Consider the following 16,919-nt stretch of genomic DNA (forward strand, 5'->3'; position numbering starts at 1 on the left):
CACACACGCAACAAGAACAAGACACAACAAACAAACACGACGAACAGACGCTCGCACGCCTCCTGCTGTTGTGTTTGGAGCCCTCTTCCCGTCTTCCCGTCTTCCCGTCTTCCCGTCTTCCCCTCCTCATCCATACAACTACACTCATTGACCCCTCCCCCCCCACAATGTTGTTGACGTTGTTGGGGATGCTGGCGAACATGGTTCGCGCCCTACACACCAAAACCGTGCGCGTGTCACACCGCTTGACCTGCATCTCAGACGGCACGGAGCGGCCCCTGGTTGGAAAGAGCACATGCTTCCACCGCCTCGACGTGGCCACGTTGCACTGGCATGGAAACCTGGCGGCCATTCGTAGCTCCCGACCACAGCCGTTTGGCAACACAGGCTCTGGGCAGCCCCGACACCAGCCGGAAGCGTTCTCGCCAGTGTCGTCCCCGTCCTCGCCGCTGTCCTCGTCCTCGCCAGCTTCCCCGTCATCGTTTTCTCCGACTTCTTCGTCTGCAGAGTCGCCAGCTGAGCCGTCCTCCCCGACTTGGTCGTCCGCCCAGCACATGACGTTCCACCCCGTGCCCACACCCCTGTTGCCGCGACGGACCTACGCCGACGCCGCGCGAAACGGCCGTGCTCAGAACGGCCATGCGACTGCGACGCACTCCGGCGTTGTCGGCAAGCCCGAGAAGGAGCAGCAGCAGCAGCAGCAGCAGCAGCAGCAGGTTCAGCAGATACCGCCATACGGGACGGCGACTGCGTTCACGCCATATGCTGGTAGTCGCGGTGCTGGCGGCGATGGGGACGATGGGCACGTGCTGGTTGGCTTCTGCCAGGTGACGCAGGAACTGGGTGCGGACAGCGTTCCGTCCCGGGCCTGGGGTGTGTGCTTCACTGCACGCGCGTCAGCTCTCAACCTGGTGTTTGCCGTCATCGTGCACGTGGACGAGAGCCACCTGCAGGCTTACCGGCGCCAGAAGCAGCGCGAGGTGCAGCAGGAGCTGGCGCGGCTGCAGCGAACGCCAGGCCGCAGACGCAGCAGCGCACGCACACGCCGACAGCCGTTATCGGGGCGCACGCGCACAAGCGTCGGCAGCATTGGGAACGAGGCCAGGACTCGGAACACAGAGGGCACCATCGCATATGTGGCGTACTTCCGGCCCACGACGGAGTTTGACTCGTATTGCCTGCGGTTCAGCGACTTTACTGCAAACCAGCGCGGGCGCCACTTGCCGGATGCGCCGGCGCTCAAGGCGTCTGCAATCACGCGCATTGGGTTCTCCATCACGCGCAGCACACAGACAATTGAGGCGGAGGAAGGCGACGTCACGCCCTTCGACCTCTACATGAAACCAGCGTGGCACTTTGTCATCTAACGTAATCAGGCTGCTTGCTCTTGTTTATGTGTGCGTGTGTATGCGTGTGCGTGTGTGTGCGTGTGCGGTTGTTTGTGTGTGCGGTTGTTTGTGTGTGCGGTTGTTTGTGTCGATCACAAGGCCACCCACCACCTCGCAACAGAAGCTCGTTTGGATGTTGTTTTGCCAACTGTCCTTGGTTGGTAAATTGCAATACACCCATAACCACTAATGGCAACGCCAATTTTACCCAACAACAACAAAACGAGGAGGAAGAGGAAGACTTGTCGCCATGGTGGGTGTGGGATGTGATGGTGGACGGAGTGTGTGTCTGTTTGCCTGTAATGGCTGTGTGTCTGTCTGTCTGTGTGCGTGTGTATGAGAGAGAGAGAGAGAGAGAGAGTGTGTGTGTGTGTGTGTGTGTGCGTGTGTGTGTGTGAGTGGCTGTCTGTCTGTCAAGGTCGAACAGGGATGTCACATGATGCGGTTGCATTACTTTGCCCGTGTTCTGAGAAACGTCTCCCTCTGGCGTGGATGGAATGTGAACAGTTCCACAACACCATCCCGTGCGTGCGTGCGTGCGTGCGTGCGTGGTTTCTTCCGCGTCATTAAGACTACCAACTCTGTTGCTTGCTCACTGCGTTGTTGTGTTGTGTTGCCTCCCCCCCCCACACCCGCTTGGCCTGTCCTGTGATTGCTTCAGGGTCTCTTGTCTATGCTTCGTAAGTTCAAGTCTGCCCCTCAGAAGGAGGTGCGCATGCTTGTTCTTGGACTCGACAACGCAGGTACGTGACTGTGTGTGTGTGTGTGTGTGTGTGTGTGTGTGTGTGTGTGTGTGTGTGTGTGTGTGTGTGTGTGTGTGTGTGTGTGTGTGTGTGTGTGTGTGTGCATCCGCTTGTGCTTTCGTGGAGTGTTTCAACGTCCCTCGTTCTCTCTCTCTCTCTGTCTCTGTCTGTCTCTCTGTCTGTCTGTCTCTCTGTCTCTGTGTCTCTCTCTGTCCCTGTCCCCTTTCCCTCCTCTCGTCCCCTATTCTCTGTTTTCTCCATCCATCGCGCGCGCTGTGTCCTGGTATTCCACACTCACTGATGGGTTGTTGTGCCTGACTCCACAGGAAAGACCACCATCCTGAAGAAGCTTGCAGATGAAGACCTGAAGAACATCACCCCAACCCAAGTGCGTTTGTCACCCGGAGTGCACCAACGCGCGCTTGTGCATTAGCATGCATGCTTTGACGCACGTCATGTCTTGCTTTCAACGCTGAAATTTGGTGGCACAACCCTCCACTCTGTTGGCACAACCCTCCTGTGCGATACAATGCACCGCATCGCTCAACGCTTTTGCTATCATGGGGTCGCTGTCAGGGCTTCAACATCAAGTCTGTGCAGTCGAGCGGATTCAAGCTCAACATGTGGGATATTGGCGGTCAGCGGCAAATCAGGAAATACTGGCACCATTACTTTGACGACACCGACGTGCTGGTGCGTGCATATGTGTGTGCGCGCGCGCGTGTGTGTATATGTGCAATATGTGCTTGTGAGTGAGTGTGTGCGTGTGTGCGTATGTGTATCGTTCTGTCTATCTGTGTGTGCGCACGCGTGTGTGTTTGTATATATCTCTCTCGCTCTCTGTCTGCGTGCGCAAGATTTTCGTTGCGAAGCGTCCTAGTGTCCTCACTTTGCCATTTCTGCTGCGTTCAGATTTACGTCATCGACTCGGCCGACCAGAAGCGCTTTGAGGAGACGGGCGACGTAAGTGGAACACCATGCACGCGTTGCTCTCCGTCGTTGCATGTGTATCCATGTGTGTGTGTATGAGTGAGAGAGTGTGTGTATGAGAGAGAGAGAGAGAGTGTGTGTGTGTGTGTGTGAGAGAGAGAGAGTGTGTGTGTGTGTGAACCTGTAAGTGCGTATTTTCTCTTTTTCTGCACAGCTTTGCCTCTTGTGATCACGCACGCACGCACACACACACACACACACACTGTACACTGTGTAATCCCTCCTCATCTCATCCCTGCTTCTTCCCACCCCTGACATTGTGCGGCCCACATGTGTGTGTGTGTGTGTGCGTGCGTGTGCAGGAGTTGGCTGAGCTGCTTGAGGAGGCGAAGCTGCAGGGTGTGCCTGTTCTCATCTTCGCAAACAAACAGGACCTGGCCACCGCCGCAAAGGCCTCAGATGTACGAGCACAGGCGTGTGTGTGTGTGTGTGTGTATAATCAGAAGCACGGCGAGACATTGAGACACACAGACACAGACACAGACACAGCAGACACACAGACACACACATGCGCACACAGACACAGGCACACATGATCATCATCAAACTGCAAAGCAGCAGCCTGGAACACCTCGGCCACGTGCTTGCATGCATCGCTGATCCATCTCTTTCCCCCTCACACACACACACACACACACACACACACACACACACACACACACACACACACATTCCCTCACTCACCCTGCCTCTCTCTTTTCATCCCAACCCCCCCCCCCCGTCCAACACGCGTGTACAGATTGCGACTGGGCTGAACCTGCACACGATCCGGGACCGTGCGTGGCAGATACAGCCGTGCAGCGCTCTCAACGGTGAAGGCGTCAAGGATGGGCTCGACTGGGTGCTCAAGCACATTGGGAAGAAGGGCAAGAAGAAGTAACTCGCCGCTTGTCCCTGATGTTATGATGTACACGTGGTGGCGGTGGTTGTTGGTGTGGCTGAGGCAATGCTTGTTGGGAAGTGTCTGCGTTGTCGTGAACGTGGAAGCTGTTGTTATGGCACAAGGTTTTGGATGGCGGTTGTGGCGGTTGCGTGAGAATTTGTCACACTTGATGTCACGGAAGTCGGGGTTCATTCTTTGTCTGGCTGCTGTGTGTGTGCAGGTGTGTTCATGTGTGTGTGTGTTATGTGCGCGCGCGTGTGTGTGTGTGTGTGTTCATGTGTGTGTGTGTTTGTGTTGCTTGACCCGACCAAGCGTGTTAACAATGTGCCTTCAACCGTGAGAGTGGCTATGCCCTTGCCTGCTCTCGTTTTCACATACAATGCATTTATGGCCATTTGCGCTCCTCAACGGCAACCTCGCAACTATGTTACAGGCAGCCTCGACATACACACACACACACACACACACACACACACACACACACACACATACACACACACACACACACACACACACACACACACACACATACACACACACATCAGTCGGGCGCGTGTGTGGCGGCGATGATGGTGCTGAAGTATGCGTTTGGACTCGCAAATCCTGTGGGAATGGTCACATCATCAGGCAACAAAGGTGGTGGTGGTGAAGGCTGAACGTGAGCGTGCAAACAAATATGCGTATGTGTGTATGTGTGTGTCACAAGCGAGTTGCATCATCATGACGTGTCACCAGCAGCGTTGGCCTCTGCCAGGCAACGGATAACAATCAGACCATCACCTTGTGAGCAATCCAACTGGGATTCAACTCCATTCGCGCTGCTGTTGTCAACAACATCCTGAGCATCCGTATCAGCATCGTCACCACCATCGTCGTCATATGTGATGCTGCGCTTTGCTCGCTTCGCATCAGTGGCAGCAACACGTCTTGCGCGAAGACAGCGCATGTGTTCACGGCAGAAGCGACCGCACGCTGCCTGTAAGCAAACCAACATGCAGCCCGATGGCAGAGAGCATGGTTGAGAACTGGCGCGACAATACACCATGTAGTGAGTGAGCGCGTGAGAGGGAGAGAGCAAAACAAACAGACAGACAGACAAACAGACACACAGACACAGACACAGACCCAGACAGACAGACAGACACACACACACACACACACACACACACACACACACAGACACACAGACACACACACACAGACACACAGACACACACACACACACACACCTGGTACTGGCCGCGTTTTGCTGCAGCTTTGATGTCCCACCACGCGGGGGATGGGAGGCCGGGAGCAATGGTCTGTAGGAGGTGGTGCAGTGCGCGCGCATCGTGATGCTTGAACGGGCAGTGGTAGTCTTGCATCATCTTGGTGCACTCGAAGGGCTGCCTATCGATCCTGCTTCCCTCCAGCCCATACAGGTGCCTGATGCTGTACTCGTACTTCTTGCGTCGCAGCACCTCTGCGCTCATCGCCTTTCGAAACTCCCGCAGCAGCAGCGCCTGCGTCTCCTTCACAGCCAGACCAGCGCCTGACCCAGGGTAAGTAGGCAGTTTGGGGCGGCGAAGGGAATATATGTGTCGGCACAGTGAGGGAAACCAAGCGAGGGTAACGCTGATGCAGGCAGGCACACGCACACACATAGACACACACACACACAGACAGACAGACACATACACACAGACACATACACACATACACATACACATACACATACACACACACACACACGCACGCATGCACGCACGCACACGCACGCACGCTCGCACACGCACGCGCGCACTTACTTACCTTTGAGGAAGAGGATGAGCGGTAAGCGGTCCTGGTGCTTGAGGTGGTGCGTCGTTCGAAGTTTGGTCAGCAGGTGGTGCATGCATGGTGGCGTCATGTGCACATTGGCCTCAAACTCAACCCGGTTCAGCTTGCACGCTGTTGTCGCGATTGTGAATGTAGCGGAGGAGGGAATGGTGGATGTGATGGGGGGGGGAGGGAGTGAGCAGGAGAGCGCGCGCCTGTGACAAGCAGAGCGTCAGGTAGACAGACAGACACACACACACAGACACACAGACACACAGGCACACACACGTGCACACGTGGGCTGCTGACCTGGTGCGTCCTTGAGCGGCTCTGCGGGACGCGGGACGAGGTTTTCTTCGATGGCGACGGCGACGCGACGGAGGAGCGGCAGCATGCGCGCCCGCTCATGTGCATCTGGCGATGATACAAAGAAGACACGTGGGTCTATTGTGGCCAGCGCAATGTGTACACACAGACACAGACACAGACACAGATGCAGGGATACACACAGTCATGCAAGGATACACACACACTCACACATACACACACAGAGAGACACACACACACACACAGTTCACACACACACACACACACAGTTCACACACACACGCACACACACACACACACACGCACACACACACACACACACACACACACACACACACACACACACACACACACACACACACCGTATTCGATGGTCTTGACGAGGTATGAGAGAGGCTGAGCGGAGGCGGTGAGAGCGCTGCTGGCGAGACGGTGAACAACAGAGGCGACGTGCTCTGCTGGGACAAAGCACTGCCCCCGATGGAGCATGATGGCCGGATCGCGGCGGCGAAGAAGATGGGTCGCAACTTCGAACGGAACACCCAGTCGTGCCGGGCACGTGTGGTTTCGTGCTACCGCAGGCGCCGTGCACATGCAGTGTCGGTGCTTGAGAGCGGCGGCAACGGCTGCGCTGCATGCAGTCGTCTTGGCTGTTGTTGCCGATGTCCCTGAGCGACGCGGAAGTGGACGCACTGTTGCCGCAGCCTCAGCCGCCGCCGCCGCTGCTGCCGCTGCCGCTGCCGCTGTTGCTGACGGCACCACGGAGAAGCTGGCCAGGTCCAGCTGCTGTTGTAGGGCGCGTTGGGCGAGCGCAGGGCTGGCAAGCGCAGTGCGGTGCACGAAGAGGCGCGCCTCGTGTCGGCACACCGCAGACAGCAGCTTGTGCTGGCGGTCGCGCTGCTCTCTGTCGCTGGCTTTGCCCTGTGGTGCTGGCGGTGCTGTCAAGCACGCCATAAGCAAGAGCGTGCGCGACATGTCGTCCAACTGCCGCATGCGCGCTGTCCATCGGTCTGCAGCGTAGAAGATGGGTGCCTGGTGCCTGCTTGTATCTGGCAGGGCCATAGGCGAGTCCGGTGCATCTGCGATGGCCTCTATCCGCGCCGTGACTGCCGCTTCCATCTCCTCCATGCTCCACTCCACTGCCAACACCTCATCCAATCGCGTTTCCGCGCCTGTCCCACACACGCGCAGCCCGTGCTCGCACCCTTCTCCTTCCTCGTCCTCCTCCTCAACTTCTCTTGCTCCCTCCTCTTCCTCGCCACTGCCAACCACATCCTCATCTTCATCACTGTCATCAGGCAACATTCGCCGCGCCATCGGATCCGGTTTGGTGTTGTGCCCGTTGGTGGGCTGGGTGTTTGTGTTGTGTTGTGGCGAATGACGCTTGCTCTCGCACATGCAGTGCAGTCTCTCTATTGCCGCTGCTGTCATTGATGAATGGGTGCAACGGCACGGGGAACAGAAGTGGAAGCAAGAGGGGACTGGGGGGGGGGCACGTGTGACAGTACGTGCGTTGTATCATCACAGGGCAAGTGAAGAAGGGAACAGAGAGGAAGGAAAGCTATTAGATCGCATGCTGCGCCTGAAGATGCCGCTGCAGCCGCTCATACACCTGAGTGAGCGAGGGTGAGTGTGTGTGCGAGTGAGTGAGTGAGTGTGTGTGAGTGAGTGAGTGAGTGAGTGAGTGAGTGAGTGAGTGAGTGAGTGAGTGAGTGAGTGAGTGAGTGAGTGAGTGAGTGAGTGAGTGAGTGAGAGTGATCTGGGTGCGACATCATCAATGCCCAAGCCCATGCTCAACTTCACCTCCCCCCTCCAGGTTGTCCACCACATCAGCGCGTGCCCACGATCACGGCGCACGGCTTCGTACCGTGACCTGCGCCTCCGGCTGCAGTGCGAAGATGGCGTTGAGAACCTGGTCCAGGTTGAACGGCTGCACGGATGACAGTCATCGTACGGTGGTGATGGTGATGAGGGGGAGAGACCGTGCAAGGTGGGCACGCAACACAGCGCTAACAGAAGGCAGCGCCACACACGCACGACAGGAGAGAGCCATCTGCACATCGCACAATAGACAGGGGATGCACAAACACACAAATCAACACACAGCACAGAGACACACAGACACAGACACACGCACACAGACGCACACAGACACACACACAGACGCACAGACACACAAACCCCCTACGTCATGTGTGTGTGTGTGTACCTTGATGAATGTCTGGTAGTAGACGAAGAAGAAGAATGCCATGATGAGCTGGCAGTCAAAGCGGTCTGTGGCGCCGCCGTGGCCGGGGATCAGATTGTCAAAGTCCTGATGGTCGTGGATGGCGATGGTGAAAGGTGGTAATGGATGGTGGTGATGATGAAAGGTGAGAATTGAGGAACCATGACGTGGTGTAAACAGTGCCAACGCACGCGCATCGACACACGCGTACACATACACACATACACGAACGAACGAATGCATGCCCTCACGCGTGCTGCGAGCGAACACCCCACCACCACCACCACCACCACCACAAGCACCACCTTGATCTTGAATGCGCGCTTGAGGCCCGAGGCGAAGAATCCGCCAAAGGGGGCGATGAGGGAGGCGAACACGGCCAGGGCAACCGTGTGCAGCACTGCAGGCCGCAGCAGCACCGTCGTCGCGCTGCTCCCAACCTGGACACAAGCCGTGGTGGGTGTAGTGATGGTGTAGTGATGGTGTAGTGATGGTGAGTTAAGGAGACCTACACATGAAACGCGCGCACACACACACTCACACATATACATGACGCGTGTGTATGTGTATGTGTGTGTGCCGCACCAGGGAGAGAAGGTCCACGATGGTTCGTGGCAGCGGAAACTCCTGCGGATGAAACGCGTCTGGAGGAACGCAGGTCTCCTGACGACGACGGAGGTGACGGTGGTGTGTGAGGTGTTGGAGCTTGTGGGACGTGGAAAACGCAGCAGCACATACGAGGGCTTTCATATACCTACACACTCATACGCACAGGCACATACACACATACGCACAGACACATACACACATACATACACAGCCACATAGACACACACATACACACACATACATACACATAGACACACACACAGACAAGCACATGCACACACCCACACCCACACACAGAGCCTACGCACGTCTCCGTATGTTGAGAGGTCCTGCATCGGGCAGGTGAAGAATGGAAAGCGAGAGAGGATGGAGCTGAAGACGATGCCAAACACGACCGTCGACGCAAAGGCGCCAAGAAACCCCTGATGTTGCGCACGGCAGAGACGGGCGGGGGGGGGAGGTGGGGTGGTGAGCTCCTTTGAGATAATGACAGAAGGTGCGATAGAAGGTGTGTGGGGAAACAGACCACGTTGAGCAGATAGACACGCATATACAATGCACAACACACACACACACACACACACACAATGCACACGACACACACACACACACACACACACACACACACACACACACACACACACAATACAATGTACATACACAAACGCAGACATCACAATGCACACACCTCCCATGTTTTCTTTGGGGAGAGGGAGATGAGCTGGGTCTTGCCGAAGAAGAAGCCAAACATGTACGCCATAATGTCATTGCAGATGACAAGGCACACCGGCACCAGGAACCTGCACGGAAAAACACACGTGAGAGATGGGAAAGCATGCTCATGCGAAACGGGCGACACGCAACTCAAACACGCACACACACACACACACACACGAAACATGTGAAGCATACATACATACATACATACCTACATACATACATACCTACATACATACATACATACATACATAACATACATACATACATACATACATAACATACATACATACATACATACATACATACATACATACATACATACATACATACACACAAAGCACACATGCACAATGCAGCGGGTGCACACCAGATGAGGCCCTCGTAGATGCTGCGCATGAGAAGTGTGGCGGCAGACGCGACGATGAGCAGTGACAGGTGCGTCCATCCAAACTGCACAAACTGGAACATGTAGAACCCTTTCTTCAGGCTCAGCACAAACGTCACAAAGCCTGGAGGTCGCCACACGCATGGTGGTGTGAGTGTTTGAGTGAGTGTGAGTGTGAGTGTTTGAGTGAGTGTGAGTGTTTGAGTGAGTGTGAGTGTGAGTGTGAGTGAGTAAGTGAGTAAGTGAGTGAGTAAGTGAGTGTTTGAGTGAGCGGGTGTGTTGGTGCTGTGAGCGATGTTTCTTCACACGGTTGACACTGTGGCATGAAGAGTGTAAACAGCGGTGCAGCATTGACAAGAGTGCCATCGAACACGCGCTTGCCAACCAGCAATGTAGAGGCAGAAGGAGATGAAGCGATGCCGGGTGAGCAGCATCAGCACAACCGGCTGCACGCGTGATGTGAAGTAGAGGCATGATGGGGGAGGGGGGGGTGTCAGGTGACGTGAGCATTGAGGGCAGTGTGCATTACTTAAGCATGTCGACAGACAATACGCACTGGTACTTGAACACAGATGCACAGGGAGGGAGGGAGGCGATTTGGGCAATATACACATACACGCACACACGCACACACACACACACACACACACACACACACACACACAATCAACACGCACACACACACAATCAACACGCACCACGTCTGCAAACTCTTCGTAGAGATGGCGCTCAAAGTTTTCGCTGAGGAAGAACACGTTGGCCGCAAACACAAAGTACCTGCACACATGCACATGCATGCACACACACGCATGTCAGTGATAGGGGAGTATCGGCCGCCACAATACCTCTTTGTTTAGAAAGCAAGTGCACATGGGTGCAATGGGCGTGCAACGTACCAGTTGAGCGACCTGAACCACGGCAGCTCGCGTGGCCACGTCTTGTGCCCAAGCGAAATCACCTCATGCAGCACCTTCAGCTGTAGCGCCAAGATCTGGTGTGGTGTGTGACCAGCAGGGCAGAGCAAGGTGACCTTCAAGCAAAGCACTCTTGTATCGCGTTGGTTTGGGGGGCGGGGAAGTCATGACTTCTCTGCGCAATCTCTCAACAACAGCAGCAGCAGCAGCAGCAGTTCGTTCAAAAAGCAGCGTCATGCTCACTCACGAGAGTTGCCAGAGCCAGTGGGCCGAGGTAAACGACGCCAGCGAAGAGGCCAATCATCGTCCATGACAGAATGCCTCTGATCCACCAGTTGCGCCACCTGATTGCAAAAGGCAGCACACAAACCACAGACACAGAGGCGGAGATGGCGTGTATGGTGCGCGTCAGTGCGTGAGTGCGCGTATGTGCGTGTGGGTGTGTGTGTGCATGCGAGAGAATGTGCATGTAGGTGTGTGCATGCAAGAGAGAGTGTGTGTATGTGAACAAGCGTGTGTGAGAGAGAGAGTATGTGTGTGTATGAATAAGAGCACGCAGGGCATTTGAAGACATGCACACGACGCACTTCTTTGAGGTGGGCTGATCCTTCAGCATGGTCACGGGTTGCGTGCCTTGCTTCTTCCTGCACACCGAGACAGGACACATGGTCAGCGAGCAGCATCACAATGTCGGAGAGCCAAGCGTGCACACGCACGCACTCATGTATGCATGCAGCAGAACACAAGCTCGACAGTACGTACGTTTGTGTGTGAGGTGTGCGACGACCCGTGCTTGAAGTCGACGCAAGCCTACTGCCGTGCTTGCCGCTCCCCGTGGAGCTTGCGCTTCCTGCGCGCCGCCGCTGCGCCGGCATCTCTCCCTTGTGGTGCGTCCGCGTCGTGCGCCCGCGTCTCTCTCTCTCTCTCTCCCTCTGTGGTGCCTGCGTGCCTGTCGATCGCTTCCCCACTGTCGCCCCACTCCTCTCTTTTGTCAACAACACAGCACAACAACTGTCTTCGTTTGTGTGTGTGTGTGTGTGTGCGCACAAAAATAAACAGTGGCGACGACGGAAGCGGAAGTGATGGATGCGGTGATCAAGCACTCCAAGCCCGCGCAGGAGGCGGTGTGTGTGTGTGTGTGTGTGTGTGTGTGTGTGTGTGTGTGTGTGTGTGTGTGTGTGTGTGTGTGTGTGTGTGCGTGTGTGTGTGTGTGTAGCATGTGAGAGAAGGGCTTTTGCGTTGAGCATATGCGCAATACACCACCACGTTATCTCCACCCGTCTCACATCCTCACATATCACACCACCCGCTCTCCGCCTCCACCTTCCACATTGCAGCGGCAAGTGTATCTGGATGTGGTGGATCAAGTGATTGCCAACGTCAAGGCCGCGTTCCTGGACGAAGGATCCGACGAGCAAGTGCTCGAGGACCTGCGATCGGTACGCATTGACGTGTGCGTGCATTGTGGTCCCTGTGGTAACTGTGACATGCTACCGAGCGTGGTGATTCATGATTCGTGATCAGCGTTACTGTCGAAGCTCACCCCCTATGCGCGTGTCTTGTCACGTTTATCCAGCTCTGGCTGGCCAACCTCTACGAGCAGCGCACCATCGACACGGTGTGTGTGTGTGTGTGTGTGTGTGTGTGTGTGTGTGTGTGTGTTTGCGTTTGCGTGCGTGTCTGTCTGTGTGTGCATGTGTGTGTCTGTGTCTGTGAGTCTGTGTCTATGTGTGTCTGTCTGTGCGTCTGTGTGTCTTTGTGCGTCTGTGTACGTAATTGTGTGTGTGTGTGTGTGCGCGTGTGATCACCTGTGTATGTGTGCACATGGTTTTGTGCTTGTGTCCGTGTCACTTGGCTTCGTTGCCTCAGTCCACTTCTTCGAACATCATTCCGCCTTCTTCTTGGGGCATGTTCAACTCATCGCGTGTATCGTTGCGACACAGGGGCTGCACCAAGTGGATGGTGCCGGTGATGATGGTGATGACGATGACGACGATGATGATGGCAACGATGGTGGGCAGCCCACACCCGCACAGGAGCAGCCACAGCCACAGCCGCAGCAGCCGGACGCAAGTGGCAGTGAACCCAGAGACACACCAGAGACGCAGACGTCCACCGCAAGCACGGGCGGCCAACCACCGGCACCAGCGGAGCAGGAGCAACCCTCTCGCAATGATGAGAGCGTCAGCATCGACGACGACGACGACGACGATGACGAGGATGATGATGATGATGATGACGAGGAAATGGGCGCACGTCCAAACCACATTATCTGCCAGCACGAGCGGGTATACTGTGTGCATGCATGCATGCATGTGTGTGCGCGTGCGTGTGCGATTGTGTGTGTGTGTGTGTGTGCGTGTGCGATTGTGTGTGTGTGTGTGTGTGTGTGCGCGCGATTATGTGTGTGCGTGTGTGTGTGCGATTATGTGTGTGTGTGTGTGTGTGTGCGTGCGTGTGTGTCTACGTCTGTGCGCATGTGCCGGCCACACCACACTGTATTCACTTGCATTCCTCTTCCCACCGCCCCCCCCCCCCCCCACACACACACATTACCGCCTTCACGCCACTCCTCTGCGTCCCTGGCTGCTGCCAGATCAACCACTCGAAGAATGTGTGGAAGGCGGCGTTACGCAACTGCGTCGTACACGTGGACGGCCAGGACTTTGTCTTCGGCGCCATGAAGCTCGACTATATCTGGTGATCCGCAGTCGCCGCCGCTGCAGTGTTGGGTGTTGTGATGCCCGTGCTGTAGTGTCTTGTCGTGTATGAATTGTAGTCTGTGTTGTAGTGTGTGTGTGTGTGAGGTGGAGTGTATTTTGTGCGCGTTGTGTACGTTGTGGTTGTGCGTGTGCGTGAACATGTTCGTGTGTGTGTGTGTGTGTGTGTGTGTGTGTGTGTGTGTGTGTGTGTGTGTGGTGCCTACGGGTGGGCGCTTATAGTCTTAGAGCGTTCAAAGGTAACGGGCGTAGCTTATTGTCTCCGGCGGTCCACGGACTGATACGTCCGTATGCACACTGCAACGGTGTGATCAATTCCCACATTCATGTCTACAGATATCATGATGTCTACAAATCAGAAATACAGCTGCCGATGTCCAACGCCGATTTTTTGTAGCGGTTTCTGTGAATACCCGTGCGCACATAACCGTACGCACATCAGCCTTAGCCCGGGGCTGGACGCGAGTCTGGTAACTTCCAGGGACACAGAATGCGGACATTGGTGTGCATCTGTTTTCTGCTCTCTCCACATAGGGGAAGACCGCCCAGAGTTAGATTCACCTCAGTGGTAGCGAGTCGCCCACCGCACTAGAATAGTGAGTTTCTCACACGCCTGTCGAATTATGCCCTCAGATTACTCCATGCTAAAGCACAAAGCCACTATTTTTAGACTATATTCTGGTTGTAACCAGAACAAATATAGGACGTCTGTCCGTAGACAATACCACCATGTGTGTGTGTGTGTGTGTGTGTGTGTGTGTGTGTGTGTGTGTGTGTGTGTGTGTGTGTGTGTGTGAGGTGCAGTGTGCCTTGTGCACGTTGTGCACGATGTTTGGGCGTGTGCGTGAACATCTTTATGTGTGTGTGTGTGTGCGTGCCTGCGTCATCTTGATCCTGCAAGAGTCTCCCACCACCAGCCTGCCGGCCGGGCGTCTCTCAGCTCAGATGCGAGGGAGCTCCATGTTTTATCGTCCAATAAATCATGGCGACGGCACACATTGCAACACGTGCATAAACACACGCAACACCACCCACAAGCAGCTCTCGTCCTCCCTCTCCACTGCTTGACATCCCCATCCCCAGCTTCAACCACAACCACCACAACCACCACAACCCACACCGTGCCTACTGCTGCTGGTGCTGGGCCGTCCGGCGGGTGAGAGAGCGCTCCCTGCGTTTCGTAGCGCTGAGATACACGAGCTCTTCGCCGCCCACAGTTGCCGTCGCATGCCGCGCCGCTGTGAACAGGTAGTCGCTCAGCCTGAATGAAGAGGGGGGGGGGGTGTAGGGTTGCACGGGTAGCGCAAGGCGGGGCGAGGATGGAATGTTGAGACGAGGTCGGAGGTGTGTGTGTGTGTGTGCGTGTGTGTGCGTGTGTGTGTGTGTTTGTGTGTTGTGCGTGTGTGGGAGATTGTAGCATCACGTCCACAAACCACAAGCATCACATACATACATACACATACACATACACGCATGCATGCATGCGAATGAGCACAGCAGCGCATACCTATTGATGAGTTGCATGGCGGTTTCTGAAATCTCATCGTGTGCATTTGCTTCAACCACGCGCCGCTCCGCCCGCCGGCATGCCTGCAGGCAACACGGTTAGTGTGCGTGCATATGCGTATGTGAACACAAAGTGCGTGCATGCACACGAACACAAGCCTTGCCTGCACCCTCATTCACATCTTGCATGCGCACACCATCATTCACGTGCGTGCTCGTGGGCGCGTACCGTCCGTGCGCAGTGGAGGGCAGCGCCCAGCTCTGTGCCGCCGGGGAGGATGAAGTTCTTGAGCGGCGGCAGCGTCTGCGTCATGGCGTCGATCCACCCCTCAAGATCTTCCGTGTACGACGCAGGCACACTCGTGCGCTCTGCACAGCAGCACCGCAGGTACGTGAGGAGGAAGAAGAAGAAAAGCAGGAGGAGGAGGAGGAGGAGGAGGAGGAGGAGGAGGAGGAGGAGGAGGAGGAGGAGGAGGAGGAGGAGGAGGAGGAGGAGGAGGAGGAGGAGGAACGGGGGCAAGCAAGGGGACGGGAACTGCCAATGCACACAAAAATGAGACGCTGCCATGCGATATGCACACAACACACCGATTCTCGCCTCCGTGGCAGACGTGGAAAGGCGTGGCGACGTGTGCTCCAACATCTTGCAGCATACACTGAATCTGGTGTTGTGGGAGCGGGTGAATGTGTGTGTGCGTGTGTGAGTGTGAGTGTGAGTCAGTGTGTGAGTGTGAGTGTGAGTGTGAGTGTGCGTGTGCGACAGAGAGAGAGTGTGTGTGTGTGCATGCGACAACAGGAAGCGTGATGGTCAGGCTCCATGAACGGCGACGCGTGGTACCTCGTAGAGCTGACTTCGAAGGTCTTCCAGGTTATCACTATCAATCTTGGCAATAGCCAACCTGAAAGCAAAGGAAAAAAAAAAACCTCTTGGTGAACGAGGCGTGACAACGGCTCTGAACGTACATGACCGCAACCACACGCACACACACACACACACACACACACACACACACACACACACACACACACACACCATAAGGCATTCTAACCCGATGAAGCTGGACACCTCGTCGATGCTGCCCAAGGCCTCAAACACGGCGTCACCCTTGCTGCGCCGTTCTCCAGTAAACAGACTCGATGTTCCTGCACGAAACAAAGTGCAGTTGCAGTGGCACGAGTCAGTGGGCACCACAGCGAACAGCCGCACAACATCACACAAGCAAGCGCGCAACATGGCCAACGACACGAAACAATGGCACACACACACACACACACACACACACACACACACACACACCAAACCAATACATCAACAAACACACACAGACACACACACACAAGCTGACCTTTGTCTCCTGTGCGCGTGTAGATTTTGAGGGTATCCGTGGAAGAGAACCGCTTGCTTACAGTGCAAGGCGTCGTTGTTCCACCTCGCTGCCATGCTGCGCAGAGCACAGCAGCAGTGGCGCCACTCAGCTGGCCATGGCGGTGGTGGTGGTGATGGTGGCGGTGATGGTGGCGGTGATGGTGGTGGTGATGTTGCACACCACCACGACCGACGCTGCGCACACAGCGCTTAGCAGCAGCAACAAGCGTCCGTCCAAACATGCCGTTCACAACACCACAAAAAGAACAGGGAAATTTATGAACATCATCGGAGATTCTTCCGCTTGGCAACCCCGCAACACCGCACAGCCGTCCATCATCCAT

The 16,919-nt window shown here is 55.6% G+C and overlaps 6 protein-coding genes across 6 annotated transcripts in view; 3 read left to right on the forward strand and 3 right to left on the reverse strand.

Annotated features, from left to right (window-relative positions):
* PTSG_06708 (uncharacterized protein) overlaps positions 1-1,451 on the forward strand; it is a 1,473-nt gene extending 22 nt beyond the window's left edge. Inside the window, exon 1 of the mRNA XM_004992047.1 lies at positions 1-1,451. This exon is cut by the window's left edge and continues 22 nt beyond it. Within this exon, the coding sequence (XP_004992104.1) occupies positions 168-1,367 (1,200 nt within the window). The 5' untranslated portion in view covers positions 1-167 and the 3' untranslated portion in view covers positions 1,368-1,451.
* Positions 1,452-1,584: 133 nt separating this feature from the next.
* PTSG_06709 (ARL1 protein) lies at positions 1,585-4,417 on the forward strand. Its single transcript, XM_004992048.1, has 7 exons — positions 1,585-1,641; positions 2,050-2,131; positions 2,458-2,519; positions 2,708-2,824; positions 3,044-3,094; positions 3,424-3,522; positions 3,861-4,417. The coding sequence occupies exons 1-7, from the start codon at positions 1,639-1,641 to the stop codon at positions 3,999-4,001; spliced, it is 555 nt and encodes a 184-aa protein (XP_004992105.1). The 5' UTR covers positions 1,585-1,638; the 3' UTR covers positions 4,002-4,417.
* A 305-nt stretch (positions 4,418-4,722) lies between these two features.
* On the reverse strand, positions 4,723-7,445 carry PTSG_06710 (uncharacterized protein; the record flags this gene model as incomplete). Its single annotated transcript, XM_004992049.1, has 5 exons — positions 4,723-4,980; positions 5,234-5,535; positions 5,796-5,933; positions 6,111-6,215; positions 6,491-7,445. 5 exons carry the CDS (start codon positions 7,443-7,445, stop codon positions 4,723-4,725), a joined length of 1,758 nt encoding a protein of 585 aa, XP_004992106.1.
* Positions 7,446-7,542: 97 nt separating this feature from the next.
* PTSG_06711 (phosphatidate cytidylyltransferase) lies at positions 7,543-12,062 on the reverse strand. The gene is made up of 14 exons (XM_004992050.1): positions 11,746-12,062; positions 11,571-11,627; positions 11,231-11,327; positions 10,966-11,060; positions 10,768-10,846; positions 10,455-10,515; positions 10,052-10,193; positions 9,653-9,764; positions 9,273-9,386; positions 8,941-9,018; positions 8,661-8,795; positions 8,338-8,442; positions 7,996-8,058; positions 7,543-7,740 (listed from the first exon to the last, which is right to left on the reverse strand). Exons 1-14 carry the CDS (start codon positions 11,856-11,858, stop codon positions 7,693-7,695), a joined length of 1,299 nt encoding a protein of 432 aa, XP_004992107.1. The 5' UTR covers positions 11,859-12,062; the 3' UTR covers positions 7,543-7,692.
* A 3-nt stretch (positions 12,063-12,065) lies between these two features.
* PTSG_06712 (uncharacterized protein) lies at positions 12,066-13,687 on the forward strand (the record flags this gene model as incomplete). Its single annotated transcript, XM_004992051.1, has 5 exons — positions 12,066-12,107; positions 12,321-12,422; positions 12,560-12,601; positions 12,927-13,271; positions 13,580-13,687. 5 exons carry the CDS (start codon positions 12,066-12,068, stop codon positions 13,685-13,687), a joined length of 639 nt encoding a protein of 212 aa, XP_004992108.1.
* Positions 13,688-14,828: 1,141 nt separating this feature from the next.
* On the reverse strand, positions 14,829-16,919 carry PTSG_12477 (uncharacterized protein; the record flags this gene model as incomplete). Its single annotated transcript, XM_004992052.1, has 8 exons — positions 14,829-14,964; positions 15,211-15,293; positions 15,439-15,578; positions 15,798-15,852; positions 16,048-16,108; positions 16,259-16,352; positions 16,556-16,685; positions 16,860-16,919. 8 exons carry the CDS (start codon positions 16,917-16,919, stop codon positions 14,829-14,831), a joined length of 759 nt encoding a protein of 252 aa, XP_004992109.1.

This window comes from Salpingoeca rosetta (assembly GCF_000188695.1).
Source record: "Salpingoeca rosetta unplaced genomic scaffold supercont1.17, whole genome shotgun sequence".
NCBI classification, from domain to species: Eukaryota; class Choanoflagellata; order Craspedida; family Salpingoecidae; genus Salpingoeca; species Salpingoeca rosetta.